The 14,679-nt window shown below is 40.3% G+C and overlaps 1 protein-coding gene across 7 annotated transcripts in view; it reads right to left on the minus strand.

The window, feature by feature from the left end:
• Positions 1-280: 280 nt before the first annotated feature.
• Rasal2 (RAS protein activator like 2) overlaps positions 281-14,679 on the minus strand; it is a 263,457-nt gene continuing 249,058 nt past the window's right edge. For 6 of the 7 annotated variants that reach the window (XM_021642625.2, XM_021642626.2, XM_021642627.2 and 3 more), the window contains 3 exons: positions 12,852-13,054; positions 11,471-11,558; positions 281-6,209 (listed from right to left, as the gene is read on the minus strand). In XM_021642625.2, the coding sequence (XP_021498300.1) occupies positions 6,045-6,209; positions 11,471-11,558; positions 12,852-13,054 (456 nt within the window). In that variant the 3' untranslated portion in view covers positions 281-6,044. Of the gene's footprint in view, positions 6,210-8,752; positions 8,784-11,470; positions 11,559-12,851; positions 13,055-14,679 lie in introns of all 7 variants that reach the window. The other variant, XM_060364514.1, reaches the window with a different exon arrangement.

Consider the following 14,679-nt stretch of genomic DNA (forward strand, 5'->3'; position numbering starts at 1 on the left):
AACGAACACAAGAGAAATCCTAAGAACAAACCATGTGGGGATATGGGAGTCCCACAGCGGCTCTGGCCAGCTGGAGTAAGCTTTCTTTCTCCTGCGTCAACATAATACAGCAGATGCTAGTGCCAGTTATTTGTCCTGTACCTAAGTATTTTACCTTTAAGTCGTAAATTCTAAGGCACGATATTCCTACTGCTAAAATGTGTCTGCAGAACAATATTCCAGCATTCCAGTGTCCTAAGCACCCAGACATACGCAGAAGATAGTAGCAACTTTAGTCTGAAATGTTTAAAGTTAAAGTTTATTTGAATTTTTGTAGGAATATCAATAAAAGACCTCAAACGTATCTATATCTGTACATGTACAAGAACTGTCAAAAATTATTCACAGAACAAAAATAAATCTTTTTTAGAACCCAGGTAATGAAATGCAGATATGGATCACATATGGAACAATCTAAGTGCTACAAAGCACAAAAATATGGCTTTAAAAATAAAATCAAATCTTGGGTTTTGTTCTTCTAAGGTGAATTTCTCTTTCTTGAAATAAAAAATAAATTATTTTGAACTATCTGTAAAATAGTCATGTGTATTAACACACTCTTATTAAGGCCCTGGAGATGAAAAATAAAATCAAATTTGGAAGATAAATTCCTCCCAGTTGTGACCCAGGTAAGTATGCTGCTGTTTGTTCGAGTTGATCTAATACAGCTAAGAAATATCCAAGCACCAGTCACACCCAACGTTTGCTACTTGTTTTAGCTTCTCTGCAGGATAGTGGTCATTGAGTTAACTAGCATTTAACCTTTTAGTAAACTGGAAAATGGCAATTTTCCCTTGAGGGTTTGGAAATGACATATCCATGTTATTTATATTTAAATACTTGCACCACACACGGAGGATGGCGACCCCTAAAACACAGCTGTGGAAATGTCACTGCACCAACAGTTCAGTCTGGTTTTCATTTCCAAGACTTTTTAGGGAACAATGAGGGCATCTGATAAAAGATAACAGAGTAGAAAAGTAAAATCTGTGCTGAAACACGGGGTCAAAGGTCCCCTGTCCTCTCCTTGGGTGGTTTGCTGCATTCACCACAGCCAGCTGGGCTGCTGCTCAAGCATCTGAGCGTTAACTGCCAAGTTAACTATGTTCTGTAATATGTTCTTAGATGGTGACCATCACCAGCAGCTCTATATGCTCTGCACTACTGACGATGCCAGTTCTCAAGCCTGTGCCAAACCGAGTTCAAGTCACTTTAACTTATATATACATATAACACATATAGTACATTTCAAAGAGAATAGAATGTTATAAAATCTAAAGCTAACAAAACAAAACACCTCACGAATTTGGTGAGGAATTCGTGTATAAATTGGATGAACATTGTTTTTTTAGAGGGCTGCCTTAAGAGCTGTGTTTCTGTAAGCACCCACGGTGTTGTCTTAGGAGCTCCTTTCCATATATATATATATATATATATATATATATATATATATATATATATATATCTTAAGAGGAGCCAGGGGATGCAACTCTACTGGTTTGTTTGAACTTCTGAGCAACCAAGATCACTGGATCATGTAGCTTCCTCAGGATCTTTCGAAAGAAATTTATTCTTTCTTATGCAAATTTTTATCACCCTGGTCTTTTCAAAGTTCAAGAGCTTTTCTAGAGGGGTCAGTGACAAGAGAATGCCCTAGAACAATAACAACTATTAAAATATAAAATGAGCTTGTACTTAAGAACTTGAAACTTCCAGGTGGCTCTCTGTGAATCTGAGGCCAGCCTGGTCTACAAAGTGAATCTGGACAGCCAAGGCTACTCAGAGAAACCCTGTCTCAAAAAACAAAAACAACAACAAAAAGAACTTAAAAATTCAACATTATTTGCTTTTAAGAAACAAACATGGAACGGGTAAGGTGGCACATGCCTGTAATCCCAGCTCTCAGGGAGGCAGACAGGTGGATCTCTGTGAGTTTGAGGCTAGCCTGGTCTACAAAGTAAGTTCAGGACAGCCGGGGCTACAGAGAAACCCCATCTCGAAAAACCAAAGTAAACCAAAAAAGTGTAAGTCCTGCAAAACAGTAATAATAATAACAACAATAATAATAATAACAACAACAATAATAATAATAATGCAGAAAGGTATCCCAGGTGTGGGGTGGAAAGGTTAACTTTTTAACTGACTTGAAAAAGCCAAGGAATACAGAGCAGAATGTCCCTTGAATCTGCTCAATCTGTAGCAGAAGGTGGCCCCCAAAGTGGCTAAAAATGAAGTAAAGCTGAGGCCTGGGCTCTGGAGTTACTGAGTTTGCAGTGCCATGGCTAGCTGATGGTCCAGCCCGGGGCTTAGTCAGTCTCCTGAATGAGGAGACAGCATAATCCTGAGGAGGGCTGCTTCCCCCAGCTCAGTCCCTTAATAGGCCTTCTCGGGAACTGTACCTGGAGGAATCTGGGTGGAATCCGAGCAAACGCTAACACACACCCACTCGATGGCAGGTGTCCTCTGGGACTTAAAATTACAACAACAACAACAACAACAACAACAACAACAAAAACAAACTCCCCTGCTGCCTCAGGGCTGTACCTGAGGACACACACTAGGGCTCTGGAGAGCTGCCAACCCAGACAAAAGCCACAGGTGCAGTAGGAAAGGACAAACCGCTTCTGAAATCATGCTCAGCCCCAGTGTGTACACTTACTGTTTACTCAGTCTTAGAAATGCTCACATTTTCTTTGCTGTTCAACACCAGAGGATGGAAGCAGACCAGTGAGAACACTGATACTAGGTGAAAAAGCAAGAAAAACTAGAGCAGCACAACCACCTCACTTTCCACGCTAAGCAGGAGTGCCCAGGCCAAACAGCACATAGGGAACAGATGCTGAAGAGATGTGATTCTCATGGGAATGTGACCTTTTGCTGTTCTGGTTTTATTGCTCCAGTAATGCTGGAGGGAAATAGGAAGCCCCTTTCCTGGTCCTATGAAGTTACCCTTGGTAATGGTCAGGTCCCCCTCACCTGGACAAAAGCTTTGCAAGCACTTCACCTGAACACCAAATTTCCCCAACCCTGGGCTAGTCTCACCCTAGAATGTGCTGACAAAAACAGGGACCACAAGAGGCAGCTATTTTAACCCATCAGCTTTTTAAAAATCACACATTTCCTCGCAGCAAAACAAAACGACTTTTGTTCAGGGTAAAGAAATCTATTTGAGGTAAAGAAACACCATTGAAAATACCTGTTGTTGTTCTCTTCTATACTAAAAAAAAAAAAAAAAAAAAAAAAAAAAAAAAAAAATTAAAAATAAATGTCATAGGATTGCAACATTCTCTAAAAATATTCAAAAAATATTTTGTTACCATTTTGAGACAGGGTCTCAAGTAGCTCGGGCCAGGAAACGTCTGAGGCAGAGGATGACCTGGAGCTCCTGATCTTCCTACTCCCATCCCTGGAGTGCTGGGATTGCAGGCCTCTGTGCCACCGTCCTAGTTTATGCTGTGCCGGGGATTTGAACCCAGGGCCTCTTGTATGCTAGGCTAGCATTCTGTCAACTGGGCTACACCCCAGCTCAGAATAATATTTCTGATAGGCTAAAAAGATGAGTAGGCTCAAAGGATAATCTAAGATTTAATATCTGGCAACAATGCTGAACTTTCAATCTCTTAATTCTCTTACTATTGTTATAATATTACTTTTATCTTTTCAATTATGATAACACACACGATTCATAATATGTCCAAATGTTTTGGATATTCAATCTTGCAACGCAGACAGGCTCTCTAAGAAGGTCCCACAATGTTAAATTATACTTTATTCATCAATACACTTATTTGACCAGCTCTCTGTAATCTGCAACCAGCACTTGAAGACCTTCTCAACCTTAAAGCAAGACATTACCCACATTACATACTGCAGGCCACTGAGACTAATAATTAGACTAGGTTTTCTGTGGTGCTATTGAAGGTTTTTGAAGAATGATGGAAACATTGCTAAGCTATAGACATTTAAAGATCTATGTTTACATTCCCCCCTCACTCAATACAGGGTATTGCTGCAGAAATCAATAACCTTCTCTCTTAGTAAGTAATTGTGACCTTGACTTGGAGGGAAGAGATAAGACTGTAGAATAGCTGCTAGGGGTCAGAACACTCAAATGGGTATGAAGCTTGCAGTTCTAAGCACAGTGGGATGCTCCTGTTCTCAGGGGCTATTATGAAGAAACCCTTTCATTGGTTGTAGGTCGAGGGTGTAGGTGAGGTGGCTGAAAAGCAAGGTCTGAACCAAAAGTCAACTGCGGAGCAAGTGAGACTTGGAGTGCATGCCTGGGACTTGGTGGGAAGGAGGGCTTGGTGCCTATGCCTGGGCTTTAAACAAACAGGGCACTATATATGTTCTCTTGTTTCCTTATAATTATTCCGTTATGCAGAAACACATACACCATGCATATGGCTCCGTTATGTCTCCCCCTGCATCCTTAACTTAACATTTTTTTAAAGTTTATAACTTAAAAGACAAAACAAAACATTAACTTATTTGAGAAAATTTTTTTCAACGTAAAACGGTGTAAATTTTGCTTAAAGAGATTTAAGACCCTTTTTAACATTTATCTCTGTATATCTGACAGCATAGAAGGTAAGAACATTTTTGATGTGCACATTATATGTACATATGTGTGAATATATGTATATATTTATATATATATATAATGTTTGTTTAACCTGCAGCTAACTTTCCATACCTCTGGCAATCAAGCCTGCATTGCAGATGATATGTCACACTCTGGAGAAAAACATGAACTTTCTTAAAGCCAGTAATGATCAGCCGGGTCACTCCTGCAGAGTCTACCATGAACGTGGAATAACAACTGGAATGCGCCATCCTCACACTCTGGTTCTCTCTATCAAGACTAATCATGATTTTTAAAGGGAGATTATTCAGTTTTAGACAGCTTCCCAAATTTTATGGAGAGGATAAATAGAAAGAGAAGCAACCACCCTGCCCACAGATTTGCTAGTATAGTGGATAAAATCTTTCTCCCAAGGAAAAATACAACTGACAAATAGGAAGAAAAATTTTAGTGGGAAATAGTGAGAGATTCCTGCTTTGTTGTAGTTAGCCCTTTTCTGTGAGGAAGAAAGGGTGTTTATTCAGATGGCTTATGAGTGGCATACTTGAATGAGCTCTCCAGCGGAGAGGAAGCCCTGATGGTACTGACCACTCCCAGGATGGGGAGAAAAGGGCAGTGGACATGTGAAAGTGGAGATGGTAGACAGAGACACAAATATTTATAGTTCTGTCAATTCTAAAGAGAAAAAAAGAGTAGGAGTAAAAATCAAAAAGTCTGATATCTAAAAGAGAAAATTCCCACTGCTGCAGATGGAGTAAATAAACATGCTGATAAGAGTTAAAAGAAATCATTTCTAGTCTAGTTTTGGTATAATCTACCACTTTTATCTGTGTCCTCTGAAACAGCAAGTCTCCGAATCACATTACTGTCTGACAGAACCATCTTGGTTGATTAGTGGCATCAGTATGGATCTAGGGTGGGGCTTTTAAACTGGCAGATGAATCCCCGAAAAAAAAAAAAACAATTCTGACAAGGTCCTATTGCACTCCATGTACTCCTATTCAATACGTAGAGTCTCTACCTACTGAACCAACAGGCTCATTTCTCACTCACACTTTGCTCCTACTTTTTCTCCACTAACAACTGCAGTGCTTTCAACAAGAGAAAAACAATAATAAAATAGTAATAATTAAAAAGGTAATCTACATTATTGACTTCCTTTTGGTATATTACAGTGATATTTCTGTACATGGCCCAGAACTAAGTTCCCTATGTACATAGAGACACTGGGGAAAGCATTGACCTTGGAAGTCTTTGCTTTATGCCCTGAAAGACAAGGTTCCTTTCTTCATTTAAGAGTTTCTCACCACATTGCCATTTGAAGCAACATTCTGTAAACCTGGAGGGGTAAACGGATGAGGATAGGAGAGCTGGGCAACTTCCTTCTGTTTCCTCGCACAGCCTGCATTCACCAAGGCCCTCAGCAGCTGCTGTTCTTGAATTCACCATTCTCTGTGATGGAAAGCTTGGTGGGGTTGGTGGGAGAGATGCCATTGCGGACCTGCGTGCTGTACCGTTCCTTCACCTGCGTCAGCGCACTCATCAGTCTAGTGTTGGCTGAATCCAGAGACACGATCCGCTTTTCCTACAACACACCAATCACAGCTTCATTCAGGGTGCATGGAGGAAGCCACTTTCTTTATTGAACAGTCCAGTATTTTCTTGCATAGCACAGTACACATGGTGCTCCCCAAACAAATGGAACGTCTCTGCCTCTTTCTGCACATTGGTTAGGCTCAGCTCCCCCTCCCCTTAATCTCTCCTTTTTTCATTTCTGCATAACAGGACTTATTATCAACAGTATATTGAGGCATTACCAGGCTGTTTTATGAAAATGACACCATGAGTCAAGCTGCCTTTATGTAGTAAGTGCTTTTGTCAAAACTGAAACATGAAAATTAGGTGGCAAAGAAAGAAGCACCAGAGGTTTCATTTCACAGAAGTGCACGTGATCCATGGGATTCACCTCAAAGAAGGTGTAACAGTCATATCCAGAAAGAATTCACATTGGGCTCAAAATTAAAACAATACGTGGTGGTGACAGTTTAGAGTCACCAACAAGGTGAGGATGCAAGAGCAAGAGGAGATAAGAGCAGCCAGAAGCTCAGACCAAGGAGTTGTTTGAATATGGGGAGGGAGATGTGGCTGAAAGGGATGCTAGAAACGTAACACATGAGAACAGACAGAGAACACAGGCTCCTAGACCCATTCCAGCTCAGTTACTCCAGGAAAGCTGCCCAACATGGGGACTGCTTTCATTTTACTCTTGAATTTTAAAATGAAATGAAATAAAACAATGCTTTAGAGGCAATATTTTGGAACTAGGGGTTGTCGAATATTCCCATATAGCAGAGACAGGGAAGGAGGGACAAAAATGTTTTACAGCAGGACAAAATATTACCAGTCTCATAAAAATAGGAGAGACTTTCCTCTCTAAATCCTTCTAGGACTTCCCCCAACAAACACAAAGTACCCTGTTTTTTTTTTGTTTGTTTGTTTTGTTTTTTTTTTTTTTTTTTTTTTTTACAGAAAATAATGACAGAGAAAGACAATCTTGACTTATACTCATGAACTGAAAAGAAAATAGCCCACAAAGATCAACCCTAACACCAAACGAAGCTCTCTTTCCTGGGAGTCTGAGTTTACCCAGGGAGACAAGGTCTAGTCATGATAAGGTTCAGAGAGCGGCAAGAGAGCTGAAGCTTGCTGCTGCTCCTGCTAAGAAAGCAGAAGCTACACAGGGCTGGGGACCTAGCACTGCCCTGCTGGAACACAGGCTGCCAGGAGCAAGCCTAGTGATGGTGTTGGGGGAAGTCTGGGTAAAGCCATGGCTGACTATAGCCATCAAGTAATGCTTGCCTTTATCTATCTCTCACTTTGCTGGAAACAGAAAGGTGTCTCTATGGCAGTAGGGGTTGGTGGCCTCAGTTTCAATGTATGAAAAAACAAAAACAACCCATCTCTTGCTATTATTATTCCTTAAAATAATACTTATTCTTTCGTGTAAAACTCAGGTGGTAACATATACAGAATCAGTATTATTAACTATACACTTACTATATAAGATTTTTTTTAAAGGTGATTTATGGTTATGTAGTAGTGATGGTGGTACATGCCTTTAATCCTAGGAAGCAGAGGCTGGCGGATCTCTGTGAGTTCGAGGCCAGCCTGGTCTATACAGCATGAGCTCCAGGATGGACAGGGCTACACAAAGAAACCTAATCTTGAAAAACCAAAAAAAAAGGTGACTGTTTTAAGAACAGAAAAAACTCAAAGAAAGATTTGCAATGCTTTAAAAAAAAAGTAATTACTTAAAAATTATAGTTAATGAAATTTAGTAGAAAACAAGTACAGGTCTTTTCAAAGTAAGGACAGACTAAAAAAAAAACAAGAGGCAGATTCCCAATATAATGCCGTTCCTCCTAGTAAAGAAAAACCTCTAAGCAGAATAAATGGTATTTTAACTTTTTAATAAATATTTCATTTTTTTTGTCAGTATCAAATTTCTTGTGTATTATATAAGTGAAAAGTTGTACCATAACTGCTTATTTCTTAGACTAGGCAAAGAAAGATACTTCAGTATTGGGACAAATGATAAGGCCCATTTGTACTAAGGAAAATAAGCATTCACTGGGTTCATAAAAAATCAAGCATTCACAAAAACAAGACAATCCCCCCAGCCTTCCCCCCAAAATCAAACTGAATCTTAAAGGGTCAAAAAAGAGCTGGAGAAGGACTCTAATTACACATTAACCTGAAAATAATAACTGCTATTGAACAACCTCCCCCACTAGACATCTAAAAGTTTCTAAGTAGAGGAACTCCCTTTGTAATTTCCCCCACTGCCAAGTCTCAAAATAAAGCAGAAATTAAAGGAAAAACAAAATAAAACACCCTCCCCCCAAATTAAAAACAACCTCAAACAGGAAACTGGATCTTTTGAAAGTAAAGTTCAGTTAATCAGTTACTATAACATTTGATTCTGCATGGAGTAGAATGCAAAGTAATCTAGCATGCCTGACAGGAAGGACTCAACATGGGAGTGCCAGGAGCTGGAATGTGTAGGAGGCCAGTGTACTGGCCAGGGCTGGGAACTGCTCAGCTAGAGAACGGACAGGGTTTACTTGCCTGTTTGAATAATCTCATTTCCATTTATGACCTGTAATTTAACACAGTGGAGATATCACTTGCAATAGTAACTAGGCGGCTGCTTTGTTTTTCATAGGAAGAAACCCCTCTCTGTTCTCCATCTAGTCACATAGAGAGATCCAGGAGTTGCAAGACCTCATGGTTGGGGGTGAAAGGTGCCACACTTCACAATATGTGTATGTGTGTGTGTGTCTGTCTGTCTGTATGTATGTATGTACGTATGTAAAGATTCCTTGGTGCCATCATTGTGACCCTAGGTCTGAGCTGTGAGGTTCAGGACTGGTGATTCTGTCATCCTTCCGCAGTTCTGCTAGAAGGGACTGATGTGGGCTTGTGCTTTGTAGCATGAACTGATTCAAGGAAAGGGAGAAGCTGAGGCCCCAACAAGGAGCAGGAGGCTGCTGAAAGAGATTAAAATCATTCCTGGGGTACCTGAGAGTTAATGTTCTGGCAAGTGCTAGAATTCTCCTAGCACAAAGAAAGTAACTACTTCCATATTGGCACTAAGACATATGCCAGGGATATAAACTTATGGGTTACCCCCTAGGGAGACTATTTTTTTCCCAAAGTCTTCATTTAAGAAATGAAGCTAAGAGGGCTATTCTGCTCCAACAATCACTTAAGAAGTAAGATTTTGTTCTTACAGAAAATAATGTGATAAACGCTATTCATTACAAAGAATGTATAGCCTTTGGCTAGTCCATGATTCTCTGTACCAGTAAGCCAAAAGGTTGGATTGAGAATGCTCCCTTTTACATCACTATTATAGTATGACTGTTTTTGGTATTTACGATATGTGATGTGCCTAGTGGAATGGTTTTCAAAAGTGGCCCAGTGGATTGTCTGAGTATTTAGGAACCGTATCAGCGTTCTAATACAATAAAGTTCATGCTTTAGTGGCAGACATGTCACATTAACCACTCCACTATGTTCTGACCCATTAGTTGAGAATGGTCTTCATGGTTGCGTGACCAGTGGGAACACTGGTTTGTGGAAGGCACGTTGGTTCCTTTGAAATAGTCCAGAGAACCAAGCTATTGGAAAACCAACCTGCCATCGGCCATACTGTAAATGTGACTGACTGAGCTCTGAAGATACCATTTCTTCCACCTCTGAGAGCTTCTAACCCCTGGTCAATCAAACTCCCTTCCTGGATTTCACCTTTCGTGACTACAACTTCTGCTTTATGCTCAGATCAAAACGGGGGACAGAGGTAGCAGAAACTCCCTGGAAGTTAGTGGTGTCCTGTCAGCATATACGCAGCCAGGCTGTGCTGCTGCCAAGTTCCCTCCGTGTAAGATGACTGCGAGACATTGGCTGAGACCTGCTCTGTCTCAGCACTGAGACCTCTCTGTGTGGTTACTAATAAGGCTCGCCTTACTTCATGTTATACTGAGAACCCAAAGGGGGAATGTTTCACCATTAATTTTCTTGATGAAATCTCTTTCTCTACACTGTTTCCCTTAAGCTTATGGAATGATTTTTTTATATGATAATAAAGCAAGATGGCCTTGGTTCTACTATTTTTTCCTCACTCATCTTGAGGATACCTAGAAAGAATGAAAAAATAAAAAGAGCAAGTAGAGTAATTATAGCATGTATTTCTTTGGCTCAAAAGAGGTCAAAGTATCCAGAATTTGAGTTAGAAACATTTTGAGAGCTGCACTGAGAAAGCATCACAACTCAACAACTAACTTCTAAAGACTAGTTAGATGCAAGATGGATGAAGCCTGTGAAGCAGTCTTCCCATGGCTACACTCCAATATGAACAATAAAGCCCTTCTCACACTGACGTCATGAGGAAACTTGATTGTTGAAGTGCATGTGTGAGAATACTGGGGGCTCCAGTATATACTGACTAGGAAGTAGAATGTTCCATTATTATTTCATAGCATAAAGATGAGAAATGCAAACTTGGCTAGTTGTCCCAGAGGTTAGATGGACCACTATCAGAACCGTAATTGCCTTTTGTAATTTATTTCCATAAGAAATCAATCTTATTCTATAGTGACAGAGCAACAAGGAACCGGAAAAGTTTCCTAAATCTACTGGTATGTCCTTGTGAAGGGGTCTTGGAGGCCATCATCCTATTAGGTATAAATTAGCACGAACAGCAGCCTACACTCTAATTTTACCAATGTTTTTTAAAATAAAGTTTTATCCAAAGAGGCTCTCTCACCATAGCACCAACAAAGAAGGGCAACCAAGCACATTCCAAGCAGCAATGCCAAACCCTGAACCAAAAGAATGACAAGGAAACCTGTCTTCTACAACCCTATCTTTCCTCTACAGTTCCTTTACTGGGACTAGGTATTGATGACGGTGGATATGACTGACAAGACCGTGAAGAACACAGCCAAGCAATGGTCAGTGGAGGGCACAAGCCAAATACATGCAGTGTACTTTCTAGTTACCCTCTTAGAGAACGCCCTCCTTTCCACAGGGAAGGACGCCAACTTCATCATATACTAGGCTAAGGTCTATCAAACAGCTACATGGTACACAATTCTTTGCACACTAATATAATGTTATGTCATCAATAAGGAGGTCATATGGAAACTCATAATATTCAAAAGATAATGTCAATTAACTTTCACTGTCTCATTTTCTACTGATTTGTCATTTGTAAGGACGGGAAGACACAAAATATCAGCTATTAGAAACAAGTGCTTTCTACTAAGTTTAGGGCCTGCTTACCTGTGCATCAATTATTTTCTGCTTTGCATCAATAACTGCTTGCATCTCAGCATGATCCTTCTTTAATTCCTCTTCCACAGCCATTAGCCTAGAATGTGGTTAGGAAGGAGGTATCAGTGTTTTCAAAGAACAGGGCTAAGCAATACAGAGAATGAGAAACTTAAAACCTGGGGTTCCCAACAGAAGACCTCTTTTATTGCAAAAACCTTTTCTTTCTTCTCCTCCTCTGTCTTCCCTTGAAAGACATTCTAAGTTGAATCTTTTTACCTTGGCTGGGTTCTGTAGCACTACATTTTGAGAACACTACCCTAGTGATCATCTTCTTCCTATTAGCAAACGAATAAAAGCAGCACACAAAAAAGGCTATCTAATTTTTAAATTATTTGTTATTGACAGAGTATTTCATATAGCCCAGGCTAGCCTTAAGCTTGCTATGTAGCTGGCTGATGCTGGCTCAACTCCTGGTACTATTACCCTTAACTCCTGAATGTTGGAATTATTATGGGCCAGCACTACCATTCCAGGCTGCAAACCACCTACTCTTACTCTCAAGTTACACCGTAGCTACCATCCTATCTTCCTCTTTCCTTGCAAAGCTATGTTTCCTTCAGAGCATTCTAGTAGATCTTGTTTCTCATTCACTCCCCACAACTCAATCCATTTATGCATATCTCCTCTGTTCTACTCCCATGGGTCTCAGTATGAGGTCAGTTATTTCCAAGCTACTAAAACAGCAATGCTTTTTCTGTTCTTCTCTTACTTGTCCACAGCATATATCAATACTGTAGCTAAGTGGCTAGGAGTCTGGAGTCTGATGGCTGGCTTAAACACTGGGTCTCCACTGCCTATGGTACCCTGGACGCGCAACTCTTGCCATTTTCTCTATCTGTAAATAAGTGATTTACAAAGTGCTTAGAAAAGTGCTTGGCCCATAGTGAGTTCTCTGCAAATACAGTCAAATGGATCTCTTTTTTTACTCTTCTTTTTTGGCATCTATGGCACTTTTTTGGTTCTCTGGAGCTAATGACATCCACTGAGGCTTCCCTCTTTGTTTTTGGACTTGCCTAGGAAAACTGAGTTAACCCTCAGATATTATAGATATTGAAAACCCAATTTTCATCTAAAACTTCAGAGTAAATTTTAAATCCAGTTTTCCCCTCTTTTTTTTCTTCTTCTATTGTACCTTCATGGTAAGTCTACCAGATCTCATCTGGTTTAATACCTGAGAGACACAGTCATTACATTTGTACTGATTACTACAAAATAAACATACACACATGAATTAAAAAAATGTTGTAGCTATTCTTTTGAGAGTATTTGGATAATTTTCCCACTTCTTTGTACCTACTAGAGCCAATCAGCTACCAGGTGGTCTTCTAACCTGCTGATGATGCTTTTCATCTGGCTGTCCTTCTCCTCCTGCTGTCTGCGCAGCCGCTCCTCACTGTCCTCCAGCCGGGCCTTGTACTCCAGCAGCAGCTTCTGCATCTGCTGCTCCTGCACCAGCAGCCGGCGCTCGTACTCCTCCAGCCTCCGGCTGGACACTCGCAGGCGCTCCTTCAGTTTGCTAATTTCTTGTTCATACTGGCAAAGGGGAAGAGGCATCAATACCGGCTTTGGAAGTTACTGATATACTTACTTGCTGGTCGGAGAACCCCAGGTGAGATGGTAGGTGCTGTCTGATCTGCCATGCCCTTGCTGCTACCCAGGTTATTTAAAAGTATCAGCTGGCCCACATGTTAAGGAGAAACACTGTCATGTGTCTAAAATGACATTTTGAATCTTAACTTGGCATTATGAATTCTACAGCTTTATGTACTTTTCTTCACATTAAACTACAAGTTTGTGGCAAGCCACATCTAATCTTTAATGGTATCGAAGAGGGAGAAAGAAAAAGAAAGTGACTAAAGAATTAGAAGCCTGACAAATGACTTAAGCTAAAAAAGCTAGCTGTCTTCAAGAGAAAGACATATGTTTTCACCCACACTGCAAGATTCCTGACACTGGGGCTCATTAAACTGGAACACTCATTAAATTAGAACACTCAGAGTAAAGCAACATTTCTGTTAAGCCACTAAATCAGTGAATACAACTTCAGGACAATAGGCCATTATTGCTTTCCCTTTAATCCTAAGAGCACAGAGTATTGAGGTCATAAGCAGTGGCAAGGGGCTACACCATCGCTAGGACTAATATTGTCCCTGCCCTATTTTCAAGATGTGGCCTCATCTGCCTGACCTGGTACTGCCTGCTAGAGTCTGTGTTCTCGCTGGCCTTCCGTAAATTCTGATCTCAGCTGGCCACTGGGCCCTTTTGTGTACTGAAGTTCCTGTGGACAGGGTTGTTAGTGCAACTGAAAGTTAAACATCCCGGTAAGGTGAGGAACATGAGCTTTCTTATGGATGGGCTACTTACATTTATCCATAAACTAATGGTAAATATGTAGGGTGTTCTGTAAAATACAACTTATATAATAATATCTCATTTAATTGGTGAAAGACTACTAGCTACTGCTTATCCACGTCTCTGCTCTAAATTACGCTGGTTAATGTAGAAAGCTGAAGCTGAAAGCCTTAGGACAGCTCTGAAAAGGCGGGGCTGCATTATCATTATTTATGATTTTCTAACAAAAACAGTTAATTTCTGATGCTCAATTAAACATGATGTTAAGGTTATTGCTTAATTTTCCAGGTCTGTTTTTCTTTAAAACAATACCCTTAAGCTCCAGAGGTGGAGGTCAGAAGACCTGAATTTAAGGCCAGTATGTGAGAGATCCTGTCTCAGAAAAACTCAAACAAACAAACAAACAAACAAACAAACCCACGTACACTCCAAAATACTATATGAAACCCCTCAAACAACAGACATCTTTTAATTAATTATCTGTACCGCTAGGCAGTCTTTATTTACAAAAGGCAAAACCCCCAACAGAACAATGAAAATATAAACAGACTGTTCCAATATATAGACAGTCTAGTCCTAAAGTAACTGTGAACTTCAAGACCAGAGTTTATAGAAATATCCGACATTCACCTACAATGATTAGAAACAAGCATCACAGCGCCTTCTAAATTAAAGCAGTCTGCACTAAAAACTGTCACCCCTCTCCTCCTTAGCACTCCTTTATACACTGTCCTTATAGGCTCAATGAGAGTCTGGCCTATAATACACAGATGTGGTCAACATGAGAAGTAGAGCCAAAAGCCTGG

The sequence above is a fragment of the Meriones unguiculatus genome, chromosome 11 (genome assembly GCF_030254825.1).
Source record: "Meriones unguiculatus strain TT.TT164.6M chromosome 11, Bangor_MerUng_6.1, whole genome shotgun sequence".
Taxonomy (NCBI): Eukaryota; Metazoa; Chordata; class Mammalia; order Rodentia; family Muridae; genus Meriones; species Meriones unguiculatus.